Source organism: Oryctolagus cuniculus, chromosome 18 (genome assembly GCF_964237555.1).
Source record: "Oryctolagus cuniculus chromosome 18, mOryCun1.1, whole genome shotgun sequence".
NCBI lineage: Eukaryota > Metazoa > Chordata > Mammalia > Lagomorpha > Leporidae > Oryctolagus > Oryctolagus cuniculus.
In genome coordinates this window covers 56,508,788-56,527,153 of record NC_091449.1, presented here as the reverse complement: position 1 = coordinate 56,527,153, position 18,366 = coordinate 56,508,788, and the positions used below count along the sequence as shown (strand labels likewise).

Sequence of the window (18,366 nt, the reverse complement as noted above, 5' to 3'; positions counted from 1 at the left end):
TCTCTGGAGCAGTGGACATACCAGCAGCAGGTCGACTGAGAAAGGCACCCACGCAGTCTGTGTACATGTGTGCATTTATATATCTATACCTCTGTCTACCTGATGACAAGCAGAGAGAGCTCCCATCCACTGGATTACTCCTCAAATGCCTGCAATGGCTGGGGTTGGGTGGGCTAGGCTGGAGCTGGAAGCTCAGGAAGCCAATCCAGGATCTCCACGTGGGTGGCAGGGACCCCAGTACTTGAGCCATCACCTGCCACCCCCCAGGGTACACATTAGTAGGAAGCTGGAGTTGTGAGTGGAGTGAGGACTTGAACCCAGGCCCTCTGATTTGGGATGTGGCCAAATGCTCACCCTCAAGATCACAACTTTACAAGGCTGAGGGTGAAACGGATCCACAGGCACCATTACCAGGCTAGAGAAGGTGCTGTCTGAGGAACAATGAGGCGGCCCTGATGGCTTACCTCCCAGTTCCGTGCAAGTTACATGTGAGTTACATGTGAGTTACAGGCGGGGCTGTTGCAGGTGATCCCAGCTTCTGGAGGAACCACAGAGAGGCCCAAAACTTAGCCCTGAAGAAGCAGCTTCCGAGAGGACAAAGTGAGAGGCCAAAAGAGACCTCACAGGGCCCACCACGGGGGCCCCGATGCGCGTTCACTCGGATCGCTCCTCTCTGCTCAGCTTCCAAGAGAGGGGCAGCTGTGACAAAGCCCCCGGGGGAGGAGGGTGAGATGTGCCCTCCACAGCAAGAGTGAAGGGAGCTCTCCTGCGGCAGGGGTCCACTGTCACAGTGCCGGGGCTTCCAAGGAGGCCGTGCTGGCTAAAGAGCACAGGCCAGCGCGTGGGCGGGCGAGGTGTGGAGGGGCCATGGGCTGGATCCTGACCTGCAGAGATGTGACAGCCACATGATGTGATGGCCACGTCTCTGCCACTCCGCGGGGGACAAAACAAGGCTGGCCTGAAAGAAGGGCCCCTCCGATTCAGCTGGGGAGGGGCAGGGGCCATAAGCAGTCTTCGCTTTTGTGGTCTCAAAGAGCCTGTTGGGGGAGAGGACATGATGCCTCCCGGGCTTCAGGCAGATGGTTCACTCAGCATTTCACCCCCGCCCGAGGAGACCTGGGGACAAGGGGCGGCAGCCGGCAGAGGAGTGGGTCACATCAGGAGGATGTCACGGCCGCACGGCTGCTTTCTAAAGAGGACTGAGGTTCTCCCGGAGTCTGGCTGCCAGATCTGGGGTCCCGCCACAGTGCGTGGGAGACACTGTCAGGTCAGCTGCACGTGGCGTGGGACAGCTTCTGTGCCTCTCTGAAAGGGACAACATGAAGTCCCTGGGCCCTGCCAGCTGTGGGTTCTGGTGCCGCTCTGCAGATGGTGTGAATGAAGCAGGCGGGGCCATGCCCGTCTCACTGTCTTGGCCCTCTCCCTTCCCCCACACAAGACCCAGGCCTGCAGAGGGACATCTTTCTCTGGGGCTTCCAGGGTCCACAGAGGACCCCCGCCAGAAATCCCAACACCACGGTCACAGGCCCAGACTCGGGGCCAGGGCGGTGGAGCCGCAGGGGACCCTTGGTGAGGGGAGGAGAACCCCATGGGGGTCCCCAAGGAAGCTCCCAGTAGGGAGAGGGGAAGCGCTTCCTGAGGTAGAAGCCCTACAACAGCGGACAGGTCCGCTCCACAGCGGCCTTAAGAAGGCACTTAAGAGCCCGGAGCACCAAGGACATCTGCCTGCCTGTCCCGAGGACATCTGCCTGCCTGTCCCGTCTCAGACACAGGCCCTAGCCCCACCCTGGAGGCGGGGAATTCAGACCCTCTAGGCACCGGCACCTGAGATGCTGCACTTCAATGCACTCCGCCTACCTGCTCATTAACCAGGCTGTCTCAGTTACTCCAGACTCCCCGAGTTCCCTGGCACACTCTGGTCAAGCACAAGCAGCCAGACCCAGAGAGGCCCGCAGGCGCCATCTGCAAACAAACTCTGCTGGAGAGTAATTCACAGCCGAGTTCTCAGGCGCAGGAAACAGCTCCTGATGGTCACCCTCAGCCCTCCTGCTGCCTGGGCTGGGGGCCATGGGGGGAGTGGACGTTTCTAAGCTGTGTAGACGACAAAGTGTGTGCTTCTGTGGGAGGCTGCACAGGGGCCACGCTGTCACCACCATCACTTGATGAGGGGCTTTCGCACCAGCCTGCTGCCGAGCCCTGCCCTCCACCCCAGGGGCTCCGGGAAACAGGGCAACACCTGGCTCAGTGGAGGAGGTGACACGGCCATCCTGAGGGACGTCCCCCCCTCCAAGTTCACCTGTGGCCACGCACCTCCCACAGGCCCTGATCAAGGAGAGCAGACCCTTGGAAAATGGCGCTGGGGCTCGTTGAAGCTGCGGGCTCCCAGGGCCTGCGTGCAGGAGGGCTCCCTCCAGCTCACGCTCCCACTCCCCACCCTGCCCCCGAGGACCTCATTAATCCCAGCCTGGCCTAACCCTGCCCATCACAGGTGGTTTCCATCTTCCAGAAGAAAAGATGGCCCTTCTCACAGCCAGCGCCAGTGTGTGTGAGTGTCCTCCTCCAGGGGCCTGCCTGGAGGAGGCAGAGCAAAGCCAGGGCTGGCCCCCAGGGCCCTGAACCCCACGCGCCACCCCGGGTTAACGAGGAGGGCGAGGCCCTCTCGGCAGGTGACTGCTGGCAGGGGTTGGGGACAGAGCCCAGGACACGAGTTTACTTTGGAGGGCGTCTGGCTTGTTCTCCCAGGAAGGCTTCCCGCATGTCCGCCTGGGGCTCTGGGCCTCCCTGCCACTCCAGCCCTGCAGCAGGGTCTCCAATCTGGAGATCAGAAGTCGAGAGCCTGTTGTACAAAATGGCTTCCAGCACACCCCCCACCCCTGCCCCTGGTGCGGGGTGGGGGTGGGACTGTGGGAAGTTCCGGGAGATTCACACAAGGAGCTGACAGACCTAATTAAAGCCAGCAAGAAGGGCAGCTTCTGCTGCGGGAAGTCAGGCGTCCTGGCAGAATCCGCGAGCCTGGTCCACGTCCTGCCCCACCCTCAGTTAGGGACCCGGTCAGTACAGCTAAGACCAGCAAAAGACCGCAGCTGCCTGAAACCCGGGTAGGGAGATCAGGGCGGCTGGGACGTGTCTGCCGTGGCAACTGACTTTTACCCTGAGAGAATGCGTGCAGTCCATTAAGGGCGAGACGGGAGTGGAGCGGGCCTCTTAGACGTTCTGGGCCTGAGGCAAAGCCGGCTCTTCGGAAACCCCGTCACTCAGGCAGCCCACGCTCCAGTTCATCATCATCGCGCACCTTCCATTAGCATGGGCCAAACGGGCTGGGGGCTGCCAGTGCCCGCTGGCCGCTAGGGTGGCATGTGCAAAGGCTCCTGGGGTAAGGGGGTCCCCGAAACCAGGCAGCCTGGCAGGGTTACAGGGTGTGAGGAGGGGAGCTGGGCTTGGGAGGGGTCGGCCCATGTGCACTGTGGACTGCCCCAGACACAGAGGGGACTTGGCCGCAGCCGGTGGCCCTGTCCCAGAGGGCAGCAAAGTGGAATTTCCCAATTACAGCATGGAAGAGAGCCTCTTCTCACAAGGCACCCCCCTCCCCGGTCCCCACATTAAAACCCACCCAGTTTTAGCAGCTGCCGGCGGCAGTGGCCGGTCACCTCCCCCGCCCCGACACAAGGGTGCTATGCAAACTCAGGCAGCAGCGGCACCGGTGGGGCAGCAGCAGGGGAGCCTGTTAGTGCTCTCTGAGCATTTGCGGAATGGCACAGGCTGCCTGCCTGAGTACCACGGAGACGGGTATCGGAAAGAGCACCAGAGGACCAGAAAGAACTGGAAGGCGCATGGCTGGGTGGCACGCAGCAGGGGCCTGACGAAGGAAGCCTCCCTTCCCGCTGGGGGCCCGGCCCGGCCCCTCCGACTGTCTGTCTCATCTCAGGGCTGCCCCTTTCTCCCGGGAGGTGCTGGGACGCCCTCTCCCATCAGCTGGGCGCTGGCAGCACAGTTGCTCGCTGAAATGAAAGCCTTCTCTGGCAGGCGCTCCGTGCAAGGCAGCAGGAAGAGGAGGGGGAAGGCGCGGCGCTGCAGCCAGAGGGCCGTCCTGGCAGGCGCAGCTCGCCTCCCGGCACAGAAGCGGGCTTGTAAGGATCCCAGCTGTTGGGTTATGCCGGAGTTCATCTCACAGTTTATCAAAGAAGCTGGCTTTTCTCCCTCGGCTCCTTTTCTCCCGCGTATGAGGGCCACGGTTCATGGGCAGACAAGGCCTGGGTCTGTTCTGCCTGCATTAGCATGGCGGGTGGGACGGGGCTGGAGGAGGGCAGTGCACACCAACACCTACTCTGTGCACAGTTGTTTTAGCAGGGCCGGGGCGGCTGCTGGCGGGTGCCCTGGGCGCTGGGTCAGCTCTGGGCACAGAGGGTTTAAAGAGTTCACCCTCTCGCGTGGGTCTGGTTTCTGTTCCCTACAGATGATCGTGGGAGGCAGGAGCCACGGCTGTGCCAGGAGGCTGGAGCACAGCTCCCCTCTACCACAAAGCGCCAGCGCCGCGTGGGACCACGCAGAGCCTTACATGTCCCACGGCAAAAAGAGCAGGCAGGCCTGACATCACCTCTGCTTCATGGATCATACACACACAGCTGTGTGCCAATCAAGAAAAACCAACAATGGAAGGAGCTGGGCTTGAACCCAAGTCTGATGCAGACACTATATGCATCCCTGGGCTTTGACTGCTGTGGAGGCCCACCTGCCTCACCTCTGCGAGGTCTGGGGGAGGGGATGGGATGGGACGGAGCTGGGGCTGCAGCGCCAGCCTCCTCACAGCACCCCCTGCCACGTCTTTGCTCAGTCTGTGGCTTGGCCTCAGCCCCTGTGGTCCCTAGAAGGGCCTGGGGCCAGAGCAGGTCTCAGCGAGGCTGGATGAGAACGGAGTGTTTCAGAGCCACTGCTTTCCCAGGCTCAGCGTGAGTCTAAACTGCTATGTCCACCAGATAAGGAAGCCATGTGGACAGGGAGAGGACGTCCGACCCGCCCAGGCCTGGCTGGAGTCCAGGTGACCCATTCCCACCCCCCTCCCAGCCCACCGGAGGCGGGGCCTGGGAAAGCCGCGTGTGGGACAGGAAGTGCTCCTGGGGTCCTGAGGGAGACCGTGCGTCTTCCACAACACAGAGAAGTTCCAGCAGGTGCCTGTCTTCAGGAGCGCGGGGTGCCTCTGTCCCGTGCACGGCAGCTGTTCCCGGGCCCTGAGCAAAGCACGCTGCAGATAACGGCTTCCAACCGGGGCGGGGGGCGGGAGAGAATCCCTTTCCTTGCTTTCTCAGAGCTTGGCCTTTGGGCCTGGGAGACACCCCTGAGGGTTTGTGCGACACTGAAGACGGGGTTAGGAGTCTGCTCACTGTGGGTCCCGTCAGGCTCAGCTGACTTTCTCCTGCTGCTCTTCCCAGTCCTCATCAGAAAAGGAAACGAGACGGAGAAGCGGGAGGGCAGGCTGGCACCCCAGGGGTCCCACAAGCCTCTGCTGGAGGGCCTCCCCATTATATGCTGTGCTGTGCCCCTGAGAGCCCAGGCTAGGGGGCCAGGACATGGACCCTGGGGGCTGGTCAGCAGTGGCTGGGCAAGCTGGCTTCGCAGGCAGCCTCTGCCCAGAGGAACCCAGCCTGAATAGCTGCAGATAACACACGTAAGGAGAGCTGCAGGCTGGCAAGCTGGAAAAATGAGGCAAAGGACCGGGAGAGGCCCATTCCCTTGGGAGCGGCTCAGCTACAGGGTTCCTCCTGTCCTGGCTCCCCAGGATCTTCGTGCTGGTGTCAAGGGCTAGCAACCTCTGAGGCCAGGCTGAGTGGGAGTGAAGCTTGGCCAGGAGGCCTGGGCTCCAGGCTTCTGAGAACCCAGCACGGCCCCCAAGAGGCTGAAGCCCCAGAAGAGCAATCGCCATACCAGAGACACCAGGCTTCTGGAGGCTGTGGAGGGTCCTCCCTCGCTCGCCAGCTACCTGAGTCTGACGAGGAGCTGGACCCCGGGTGGTCTGGCCTTGGGAGCGCCCACGTGCCCGCTGCTCAGGGCCCCTCAAAGCCTCAGGCTGTGTGCTCCTCCAGCCTGGACAGAGCTTTCCCTTCTGCAAAATGAGGATCCCCACCAGCCCAGCGCACCCAGGAGATGCTGCCAGTCACCGCCCTGGAGTCTGTGAGCCAAGAAACCTTGGACCTGAACTCAGAGGGGAGAACCAAGCATGCCTTGTTACCTGCACTTCTGCTCTGTGTGGCTTGGCGATGTGGCTGCCACTGAGCTCTGGCTCCCAAAGACTCTGACTGGGCAGGTGAGAGAGGCCAGAAAGGCCCAACCTGTCCTGTACAGTCCTCCAGAGAAGACACTAGTGACACGCTTTCCCACAGGCCTCTCTTCCCACCGGCTCCCTGTGAAGAGAGCTGATTAAGACTGGTGCCTCTGGGGCTGGCACTGTGGTACAGCAGGTTAAAGCCACCATCTGCAGTACCAGCATCTCACATGGGCGTTGGTTCAAGTCCCGGCTGCTCCACTTCTGATCCAGCTCCCTGCCATGGCCTGTGAAAGCAGCAGAAGATGGCCCAAGTACTTGGGCCCCTGCACCCGTGTGGGAGACCCGGAAGAAGCTCCTGGCTCCTGGCTTCGGATCAGCACAGCTCCAGCTTTTCTGGCCATCTGGGGAGTGAACCAGAGGATGGATGACTTCTCTCTCTCTCTCTCTACCTCTGTCACTCTTTCAAATAAATAAAATAAATCTTAAAAAAAAAAAAAAAAAAAAAGCCTGGCACCTCCGCACTCTGGTACACCATGTCAAGTCAGCTGTGGCCGGCGTGGGAGCACCCATCATCTCCCACTGGGTCTCGAGCACCACTTCTGATCTCTACTTCAATCCCCTTGTGGAAACTATGCACCTTCTTGGAAAGAAAAAATATGGAAATCTCTCTCTTCTGGCGAATGCGGTGAAGAATCTGTTTCTGTCCCTCTGTAAGTGGGTCTTGGCAGGGGTGCTGTGCTCCCCAGGGCCACTTGGCAAAGTTGGGAGATGGTTCTGACTGTGCCGACTGGGTGGGGGCAGGCACAGGCAGCCAGGGTGGAGGCGAGGGTCTTAGCCTCCTCTGTGGGTTCTTCACTCTACTCCTGGAGCCCCTGAGGGTTGGCCTCAGACCCCCTTCCCTTCCCTCTTCTCACTCACTGAGGAGCTCCCCCCACGGGCAGAGCCATCCAGACCTCCACGCACAGGGCTGCGGTCTGGTAGAGAGCCGCTGACTGAGTGAGCGACTGTGCCATCAACTTCCAGACTTGCAGCCTGGTTCCCCTTTCGAGAGCCCAGCACACACACGCATTCTCTCAGTGTCCCCGGAACAACTCAGCCTAACGTGCTGCTCTCCCAGGGCTCCCACCACAAGCACACGCGCAGCTGCTCACCAGGGCATGGGCGTCTCTCCTGCGACTGTTCGCCCTCGCCCTCCCCGGCGACGGGTCCCCAGTGTGACGGCTCCCAGTCAATCCGACTCCCACTAACACCGGCATCTGCCCCAGCACAGGGCTGTGTTGCTTGCTTCGATCACGGCCACCCCCCTGGCTTCTGCACACCCACACGGCCCCTCTAACCTGATCTCTTTCAGACTTGAATTTTGATTCCCTCACTCCCCTGCTCAAGCCCCTAAGTGACTCCCTGGTGACCTCTGGGTAAGGAACCCAGTCTTCAGTCTGGCCACAGACTCAGCTTTCTGGTTTATAGGGAAACAAGCCCTCCGTACTCGTTCCTGTCTTGATTCTTGGTGCAGGCGGGGCCTGGTTAAGAGTCCTCAAGCCCCTCGCCCCAGGACCACATGCATAGCATCCCCAGGCCCTGATTTCACTGCTCAGCGGGAGGCACAGGCAGCTTCTTTTCGAAGCCCCTCCCGTGACCTAATGCAGGCCCAGAACCACTGCTGAAGAGCATCTGGTGCACCTGTGCAATTCCGGAAGCTTCTTCCACCTGGCTCCGTTGGGAAGCCTGAAGGAATCTGCACCCCTGATTTCATGCTCACTAGCCCGAGGGAGAGGCTGAGTGACCTTGCTCCTTGGAGCCAAGTCAGAGGCCAAGGGCCAGGCCCAGCCACGTTGCTGGCAATGACGTTTCCCAAGACCAGGGCCACTGGGGCTGGTGCCCTGGGACCGAATGGGACTGAACTGAGATGACCCAAGAACTTGACTCTGCCCACCCTGGCTAAAACTCCTGCTGGTGGCTGGGCCCTTCGCACGGTCCAGCGCCCTGTGCCATCTGGCTCGCCAACCTCCCTCTCCAAGACTGGCGATGGCATCGAGGCAGAGGACCTTTCAGCTCAAGGGAGAGCAGCAAGTCCACAAGCTAAAGCTCACTCTGCAGTCCTGAAAACTATCAACACTGCCCTGCCGCACGCTGGCGGCACCAGCAGCGCAGCACGGGAACCAGCAACCAGCAGAGGAAGCAGAGAGAAGGGAAGAGGCGGCGGCTGCTCAGCAGCCCACGTGGCGGGAAAACGCACAGCCGTGGGATCTGGGGCTGACCTGATGATGAAAGGGCCTCGGGCCTCCAGGAGCTTCCGTTCACTGCTGAACCGCTGGAGAAGGTTGATCATGAACTTGTAAAAGTAGGAGTTCATGGTGGGCGTGGAAGGAGAACATTCTAAGCCTTTGGTACCTGTAGAGAAAGGGACAGACCCAGGTTTTATTCTGAGTGCAGAGACCCATAGAAAGTGCAAACAACCACGGATTTCAAAATGCAGTTTGTAGAGGGTCTGTGTGTAACAAGGTGAGGGAAATCCCTAGGCAGGCAGAGGCCGTGGCCGTGGAACAGGAGGAAAAAAAAAAAATAAAGAAGAAGCAAGGACTGTATGAGCGTGTGCAAGCAAAGACAGCTTTGCATCTACAAAAACACTCAGTTCCCTGTGCACCACACCTGCAACCCCAGGCCACTCTGTGAATGTTTCTTATGTCTAAGACCCTGCAAGGTGCTATGATCTAAAAAAAGAAAGGAATCCCATGAATTTCCACTTGCTATCCAATACATTCAATACACTTGAGGTTTGGCCAGTTAAGGACAAAGAGTCAGAGTAACAGGGTAAGACAGGCACAGGCACAGTCTTTTTTTTTTTTTTTTTTTTAAGATTTATTTATTTATATGAGAGAGTTACAGAGAGAGAGAAGGACAGGCAAAGAGAGAGGTCTTCCATCTGCTGGTTCATTGCCCAGTTGACTGCAATGGCTGGAACTGAGTTGATCAGAAGCCAGGAGCCAGGAGCTTCCTCCAGGTCTCCTACATGGGTGGGCCATCTTCCACTGCTTTCCTAGGCCATAACAGAGAGCTGGATTGGAAGTGGAGCAGCTGGGACTTGAACCGGTGCCCTTATGGGATGCTGGCACTGCAGGTGGCAGCTCCACCCACTACACCACAGCATCGGCCCCAGGCATACAGTCTTGATGGCTGACAAAATGGACAAACCCAGGAGAGAAAAAAAGCCAAGCTCCTTCCCAGAGATACTTGAGAAGAAATAAATGATGTACACAGTGCTGTATTAAAGATAGCAAACACTGACAAAATGAGTGTCTCAATCTGGAAATCAAACTCTTTTTTCCCTTATCTTCAGGCAAGATGTTCTCTTAGGGTAGAACTCTGACAATGTTCAAGCCCTGAGCTGGCTTTGCAGCCAGAAGCACAGCGTCGCTCTCCGTCGTGGGTCCCAGCTGAAAATGCCAGGGGGGCAGACAACGCCACCGCTTCCGGCCCGCGAGGCGCCCATCAAGCAGTGGCCACCAAGCCTGTCCTGACAGTGTGCGCTCACACACCCTCTGGGGATTCCCTTCCTAGTACACACCAACCTCAACAGCACTGCTGGAAAGAGGAGGCATGAGCCTCCTCTATGAGCCTTCCTCAGGCTCAGTCTGCCCAAGGCGCTCAGAGACACAGTCCATACACTGTAAAGTTTGCCCTTTCAAAACATAACCCAGTGGCTGCCAGAATACTCACAAAGTTGTGAACTCAGCACCGTGAGTTCCAGAAGTTTCCTCAGCCCCCACAGGAAACCCGGTACCCACGAGCAGTCCTCACCCAGCTCCCTCCTCCTCAGGCCCTGGAAACAACTCGTCGTTCTTTCTGTGGATTCACCTGTTCTGGACACTACCTATAAATGGGACTGTGCAGCAAGCGGCTTCCTTCTTTTCTTAAAGATTTATTTATTTATTTTAAGGGCAGATTACAGAGAGGGAGGGAGGGAGGGAGGGAAGGAGGGGGAGGGAGAGGGAGAAGCAGAGAAAGAGAGGGGAAGAGAGAGGGGGAGGGGGAGGGGGAGAGGGAGAGGGAGAGGGGGAGGGGGAGGGGGAGGGGGAGAGGGAGAGGGGGAGGGGGAGGGGGAGGGGGAGGGAGGGAGGGAGAGAGAGAGAAAGAGATAGATCTTCCATCTGCTGGGTCACTCCTCAAATGGCCACAATGGTTGGAGCTTGGCAGATCTAAAGCCAGAAGCTTCCTGGTCTCCCACATGAGTGTAGTGGCCCAAGCACTTGGGCCATCTTCTACTGCTTTCCCAGGCCACAGCAGAGAGCTGGATCGGAAGTGGAGCAGCCAGGACTCGAACCGGTGCCTATATGGATGCTGGCACTACTGGCAGCAGCTTTGCCCGCTATGCCACAGCGCCGGCCCTGGGGCTTCTTTCACTCAGTGTGTTTCAAGGTTCATCCACGCTGCAAATGATGTCAGTTCTGTGGTTTCTATGGCTGAGTAATATTCCACTGTGGGGATACACTGGACTCTGCCCGTTCATCAGGTGGTGGACATTCGGTTGTTCCCACTTTTTGGCTGCTGCAGATAATGCTGCTAGGAACATTCTTTTGAGTTTTCCCATGGGTATCTATTTTCATTTCTCTTGGTTATACACACTTAGGAATGGAATTTCTGGCTCATATGTTTAACTTTTTTTCTTTTAAAAGTGTAAAGTGGCTCTCTCTGGAGTCTCAGGGGGACCCTGGGGGATGCAGAGGCAACACCACACCATCATTGTCTGGGTCAGTACCTCTCTCAGACAGTGCGTGAGGTCTCTGGCAATCAACCTTGGCTGTGGGGAGGCAAATCAGCTCGAGAAGTATGGGCCCGAAGCGCCCGAAGAAGTGTATCCGGAGTATTTTAAGGAGGGCTCAGAGAACAGATGGATGGGCTACTAAGATGCCAGTGGCCACAAAGCAGTGGTAAAGCCCCTTCCTCCAAGTTCTGCCTTTCGTGTGGAACTCAGATCTCCCGTGGTCCTTATGGGGAAGTGGCTGGGGATTGTTCTATGAGGACCCCTTACCAGGAGCCACAGCTCCAAACACACGTCCTCAATCCTGAGGACCTCCCAGACGGCGCCCGTGACCGTGTGAGTGGCGAGCCCTGAGTGGGAGCGCAGTTCAAGGGCAGGCCTCATTTAACTTCTTGCTGTTTGGACGGCATTGTTCTGGGTCCCTGCCCGGGACAGCTTGGCTCGGGAGGTCCTGAGTGACTCTGGAATGGCAAACAGTCTCTGCTCCCCGGCCCAGAGGGGCTGTTTGCAGAATCAAGTGTCACATTCTTACGGATTGAGTTTCCCCAGGCCCAGCTGGGGCTGATCTCTGAAGAGGTGCCTGCAGATACAGCTGCTGAGGCGGCCCCACATTCCAGAGATGCATCTGCCGGCACCCCTGGTGGCCTGGCTGGGGGCACAGGCTGCAGCCCCCGCCCTGGAGGAGGAGCGGCCTGGAACCCAGGTAACTGCAGGCTTCTCCTAGGCGCTTGTCTGTGAAGGCTCCTTGTAGCTCTGTCCCCTTTTCTCTATGTGCACCCCTGGCCCGCCTCTTTTCTAGGCCTAGGGCTGCTTAGGACCAAGGACAAAGGGACCACAAGGAAATCCTCATCAGCTGGAGCCAGTGACTCCATTCCTAAAGGGCTGGGTGCTGAGCTATTCCAGCCTCACAGGGACATAAGCACTGAGCACAGTGTTTCAGCCTCAGTTTTCTAATCTGTAAAGTGGGCGCAATAAGAGCCTGCCGTAAATGAGACAGAACGTGCCATGTGCTGGGCTTGTAGCACTGGCTGCACTCAGTAAATAGAGGCAGCAGGGCTGGCTCCCCCGCCGCCGGGCTTTGTGTGCAGAGGGCTCCCCCACCACAGCACCGCATGGGGAGGCCATTCTCATTCGAGTCTCAGAGCAGGTGACTAGGGGCTGAGGGACAATCTGGAGGTGTCTGAGTGGAGACTTCAGATCTGAGACACGTTCTCAGTGCTCTGTCAGGATGCTGTCAGGGAGAGAGGGGGTCACCCGTGACACCCCTTCCCACCCTGGGGAGGGCGATCACCTGGCGTCAAGTGATGACATTCCTGTCGCACAGTGCCTGTGGGAAGGGCCCTGTGCTTGGTCGCAGTGCTCCCCGACCCCAGGACTACAAACAAGAAGCTGGGGCCACTGCCGTCCCTGAGACCTTGCTGACGGCGTGGCCACGGTGGTTTCGGACTCTTGCCCTCCAGAGCAGGAGCCTCCCCAGGCCAGGGCAGGGCAGTCCTTTGGTGGAGGGGACAGGAAGGCAGCACGGGGGATGCGGCTGTCAGGGATCCTGCCGCGGGGGGCAGGGCATGGATGAGGCGCTGGCTCACCGCCCGCGTGGGCAAGGCGAGGGCCTGCTAGATCTCCCCCGGCCTCAGCAGCTCTTCAGGCCCGGATGGCTGGGGATGCAACCTGAGCAGGCGGAGGTGGGGTGGGGGGAGAACGGACGCGCCCCAGGGGTGCTACCACAGGAAGGACAGGCCTCTCAACTGCAGGCTCCCACTTCACTGCTGCCGGCTCGGCCCCAGGGAGCGCCAGGGCCTCCATCCGCTCCTTCCGCCCACCTGCCTCGCCCTCATGCTTGACTAACATGGTGTGAAGTCAGCCGCTCGGATCAAAGTGGCTGTGGGCTGGGTGCTGCGTGCTCAGGGGGAAGGGGCAGAGCTGGGAGAGGGGCTCAGCATCTTGCTTGGGGCTCCCGCACTGGCCGACAGCATGGTCTCCTGGGCTACTGAGAGGCCGGGGAGCTGCTCTGGCTAGGGACCAGCAGGTAGAGGTGGCGAGGAGAGGGCTGGAACAACCTGGCTCTGTGTCCCAGGAAGGGCGGGATTTCCCTTTCCCTGACCTGCAGAGGAGGCAAGGCATGCAGGGAGAGCCAGGCCCTCAGCTGGGAGCTGCCTGGCCTTGCATTCCCAGGTCGGGCAAGCGAGGAACCTGCCGGGCTCTGGCAGGAAGCTCACGTGACCAGCTGGGTGGCCAGGGGCAGACAGATGCTGGGGGGAGCCCTCTGCACACAAAGCCCGGCGGCGGGGGAGCCAGCCCTGCAGATGTTCCTAAGTGAAACCTGATGTGGCGACATGAGAATCTGCAGAACGTCTCACAAACAACCTTCCCGGGGAGGTTTGGGATTGAGTTTTGTGGCTATGACGTGAAGGAACCTCGCATGTCAGGATAAAAATAGCTCTGGCCTCAATACTTGAAGCGAGTTACAGTTCAACAGCACCAGATGTGAACACAAGAGCTGCCTGGCTCTGGCTCAGCAAGGTCTCTGCTCCCGTCTCCACCCTCCCTCCAGCTGGGGTTGGGCCCAGGAGCTGGGACTCTGAGTGGACATGAGACCTACCGCTCTGAGAGGCTGCTCAGGGCTCCTGGGGGGGCGGGGGGCGCGTTGTTGACTGGCAGGGCAGTGGAGGCGGGGACGCCTTCCCCGAGGCTGGATCCTCATCTGAGAGCCAGTGCAGAGCTAGGGAGCTCAAGGCCGGGTCTGCCACAGGCCGTGCTCCTGGGAGGGATGGCATCATGGGGCATCTGGGATAGAACCGAGGGGCCAGAGGGCAGAAGGGGCGGTTTCAACACTGAATCAGGCAGCTGGAGCCAGAGAGGCCAAGCTGGGATGTGGGGGTGGGGGTGGGGTGGGAAGGTGTACAGGAGGGGGTGCAGACTCCAAGGCCAGGTGGATAAAAGGTACAGCAGCAAGAGCAGCCTTGGGGCCCGACCTGAGAGGCGATCCCCTTCTTAACTGTGGGCCAGCAGGGGCCGGCAAGGACACGGCGCAGGGGCCATCATCTGCTTCCCCATTCCAGCTGCTCAGTTCAGAGGAAGAGCAAAGCCGATGGGCACCACAGGCCCGGGAGAGAGCTCCGGCTGGCAGGCAGCTTTGGCCACACAGCAGTCTGCCAGCAGCAAAGAGCTGCGGCTGCTGCAGGGTGCAGAGGGGGCTGGGGCCACATGCAGCGCCCCAGGGCGGCCGAGGAGGAGCAGGAGGACCTAGCCCTCCGTCAGACCGGACAACAGGAAGGGGCCTGGCTGGCAGGGGGCGGCTTTCCATCTGGTGACGAGAGCGCGCCGGCAGCAAGGGCGCGAGAGGACGCCTTCCTGGGCAGAGGTGCTGGCGGTCTGAGACTTGTCTCTGGGGCCTGTGCACCAACCTCCGGTCACTGTAAGGAGCTCTGAAAAGTGGGTACTAGCCCTCCCTGGGCCCTGATGCTGCGGTTCAGGGATGAGTGGGATGGGCCCTGTGGCCCAGCAATGCTGGCAGAAGGCCATGCTGGGGGTCTGGGTGGCTGAGCGCGCGTGTCTTGCTGATGAACTCTGGGCCGTGCTGAGCAGTGGGGGGGCTGAGATCACAGCAGGGAGGCAACAGGCATGAATTCCCTGCACATAGGCAAGGTGGAGGGAGGGGAGGAACAGAAGCAGGAGGGGCACCCTGAGCTGGCCCTGGGGAAGGCCTTGCAGAAGGGGCTCCCAGCACGTGGTGGTCCTGTAGTGAACACAGGCAGCCCTCACACCCATGGAGCAGCGACCTTAGCCTCACCATGCAGGCAATCAGAGCCCCCTTGCGCTGTTTACAGAGGAGCAGGAGGGTCGGCGAGCCAGGACACTTGCCTGTGGTCACAGGACAGGCGGGTAGAGGCCAGCTCTTGGTGGCCCTGCGGCCCTGCTCCTGTCTGCCTCCCTGAACACGGTTTGGCTCTTCAGGCGAAGCTTGCTAGGGGACGGGAAATGGCCAGGGGTGGCTGGAACAAGTAGAGGGGGGCAGCAGGAGCGGGAATGAGGTGCTGCCATGGTGTGAGGTAGTGGGGGAGTCCCGAGTGAGGCCCCCGAGAATTGAGAGGCAGCAGAAGCTTCTAGTGCCGGCGAGGGTGGGGTGCCCGGGGGCCGGTGCTCCACGTGTGGGGTGAGGAGAGTGCCAGCCAGGCAAGGGCGGCTGCGGCACCGGGGCTGCTCCCCACGAGCTGGCGCTCGGTGTCAGCACAGGGTCTGCTCCTGACGAGACGCCCGCGGGGGCCGGCACCACTGCCACTGTTCCATTGCGGCGGCGGGGGGGAGGGGGACACGCTTTCAGGTGCTCTAGCGGGTGCTGCTCTGGTGATACGGGTTCCTGCCGACATCTGACCACGCTGGCCGGGGCTATGAGGGATGAAACCTGACTGGAACACTTCTGCCCGTCTTTAGAGGCGGGGTGAAGACACCTTGGGCCAGTGGGCCCTGCAGGGTATGAGGCCAGCAGCGGCTCTTATCTCATCAAGAAAGGGCTCCGTGGCAGGCAGGGAGGGCCAGGAGAGACTGGGGTTCAGGGGCCGTCGTCCCAGGGAACCTCTGGCTCGAGTGCCACACTTGCTATGCCTGGCCAAGGATGCTGCAGGTCGGGGCAGGTCTCCCCAGGCCCAGCTGCTCCCTCCCGGGCAGCAGAGAGCCCTCCAGGCCCCAGGAGGACAAAGGGACAGATCCCAGAAGGCTGAGGTCAGGGTGGGTCTGCGGGCCTGTTTGTTTCACCTCTTCCTGGAGCCTGGCGTGGCCTCCGCCAGGTGGAGATGGGCAGAGAAGCAGGGTGCCAGGGACACCTGCCTAGATGGCGCCCAGCTCTGCTGCCCCTGAAGTGGTCTCTTCAGCCTGGGCTTGCAGCTGGCCAGCAGCGAGGGAGAACCGAGGCCTGGGCCTCTGCCATTCTGCGCCAGAGGGAGAGATGTTTATGCTAGGCCAGGCGAGAGGCGAATCCCATGTAGGCGACTCTGCCTCAGGGCCCCGGGGACCACTGCTGTGTGCATTTAGGCCAGCACGGCAGCTGCTGAGGCGTGTGATGGGTCTTGCTTTCCTGCGCTGCGTGCGAGCTGCACCGTTTCAATTTACAGACCCAGTGTGCTGGCGGGGCTGCTTGGCTCTCTCCTGATGCCTTTTTGCTTTCTAGAAAGTTCCTCCATGGGGGCTGGGCGATCTATCCTAAAGGGCTGCGGCACGGCAGTCTGCAGGCTCTCAGAGCTGTGCCCTGGGGAACCAGAGGAAAGCGGAATCCAAACAGGAAGTGGGTCAGCCTTGCAGTGTCTGTCCGTGTGCACGGTCAGAGACAGACAGAGGGGCCCCTGCATGCCTGAGGGAGCCTGGGAAAAGCAGCTGGCAGAGGAACGAGTGTCTACTTCCTGTGCGCTCTCTGATCTAACCACTGCCCTACATGCCCCTGGGGTGCCTGCTCTGTGCTTCCCAAGGTGGGGAGTGGGACAGGAGAGCTTGGGTTTCCCACGTCCGCTTATTATTGGTTTGACCTTGGCCTTTTCAAATCACGGCCCAGCCTGCAAAGTGTGATGCCAGCTGGCGGTGTGAATACACGTGTCTCTGCCTGGGGGTCCTCACACTCCCTGAAGTCCACTCGTGGGCTTCAGGCTCAGAGCTCGTGGCTCTGAAGCCAGAGGCGCTCCTGGCTGTAGGCACTTCCTTGGGGTTTCCAGGATGGCATTTCTCCTGGCTGGCACACTTGCTTGTTTTTCTATGAATGCTGAGTGAGTCCTTGGCTGACATGAGCCAGTCTGACAGCCCTGGCGAGCTGGGCAGGACCTCTGCCGCCTCAGCCGCATCAGGCAGGTGCTGGGGCTCACAGCCCTTGCTGTGCAAAGCCTCCCCAGCCCTTGTCCCAGGGCAGCTGGAAGGGCGGCGGGGCCCTCAGGGCCTGTCCTGCTGCCAAGACTCACGTGCCACCCTCTCTGGCCTGGGTGCCTACAGCAGAGTGGTGGCCCACCCCTCCACCAGCGGAAACTCATGTCACTGTCACCAACTTCTCAGCACCCAAGAGGAAGAGGAAATCAACACCATGGAGACGAAGGGACAGTGTTCAGAGGCTCTGGGAGATCAAGGTGTGCTGGCCCCGCCCCAAGGTTGTGCTGCTAACACTAAAGATGGAGACGCTATGGCTCCAGGCCTGGGAGGGAACGCCATGGGCTGACACCCAGTCTGCCGCTTCTGCCCTGCAGCCCTCAGCTCCCACGCCTCTGGGCCCCACTCTCAAGTCCTGGCACTCCTGCCATCCATCCTGGGGGTTACAATTCAGACTTGGGGACAGAGCCTGGGAGTCCAACAGGGGTCCTGGGGTCAGCAAACAGCTCTGGCAAACAGGAGAGAGGGAGCTGGTGGCAGCTGGAGCCCCTCACTTGCTTCTGCGAGAAACAGCTAGCTACGGGCAGAGAGTGCAGAGCAGGCAGCAGCTTGAAGACTGGGCTCCCAGGTGACTCTGTGCTGCCAGGCCTGGGGAGCCCCTGACGTTGAGTGTCGTGGGGAGACATCCTTCAGACAAGGACTAATGGAACTGGAGCTGGCATGTCCTAGGCACAGTCAGGTCTTTAGGGGGACCTCAGCGACATCCTGAACTCTGCAGGCAGTGGCCTGTTCTCTGGGCCAAACAGGGCCATGGTGGCTCTGAGGATGGGGGTCCAGCAAGCTGGGGCTGTGGCTGCAGGCCCCAGATCTGTGTGAGGCTTGGCTTCTGCATCAGGATGAGCTGCCCAGGATTTGGGATCTGGGGGTCAACAGGGACCCCATGCACAGACACCTGTGCCTCGCTGAGTACTTTCCTACCCGTTTGTGGCCTATGCATGTGCCCGGATCAAGTGGCTGCTGGGGGGGGGGGGGGTGGCCCCTGCCTTGTGGGGAGGAGCTGGGTGTTGGGAGAAGAGGCCCCTGCTGTCTGGACAGGAGCCGAGGCAGGAGCACTAGAAACGCCTGGGCCACCTGCACTTCAAGGACGGCACAGAAACAGCCTGCTCAAGTGATCCCGTCTCTGGCCTGGGTTGCCTGCCACGGTGAGAGCTCTTTGTGCTGCTCAGTGAGGAGGAAATGGCTGCCTTGTCTTCTTCCACCTGGGAGATCCAAGACCAAAGCCCCCAGATTCACTGCTGGGAGATGCTGCCCGGGGAGCAACCACCGGCTGCCTTCGGTGGTCTGCGCTGAGCCGTAGCCAACAGTTGGAAGCATCAAGGGTGCAGAGAAGAGAACTGGTCAGGAGGGCCTCTTTGAGGTTGCTGGAATGTGAGCCGGGAGGAGCAAGAAGGCCTCTCGGCCTCTCTTCACACGTAGGAAACCCACTGAGTGCTCAGCTCCTGGCAGG

At 60.1% G+C, this 18,366-nt stretch overlaps 1 protein-coding gene across 2 annotated transcripts in view; it reads right to left on the bottom strand.

The window, feature by feature from the left end:
- Positions 1-18,366, bottom strand: part of VAC14 (VAC14 component of PIKFYVE complex) — a 100,709-nt gene that overhangs the window by 28,597 nt on the left and 53,746 nt on the right. For both annotated transcript variants that reach the window (XM_017342353.3, XM_002711713.5), the window contains one exon: positions 8,518-8,650. In XM_017342353.3, the coding sequence (XP_017197842.3) occupies positions 8,518-8,650 (133 nt within the window). The remainder of the gene's footprint in view (positions 1-8,517; positions 8,651-18,366) is intronic.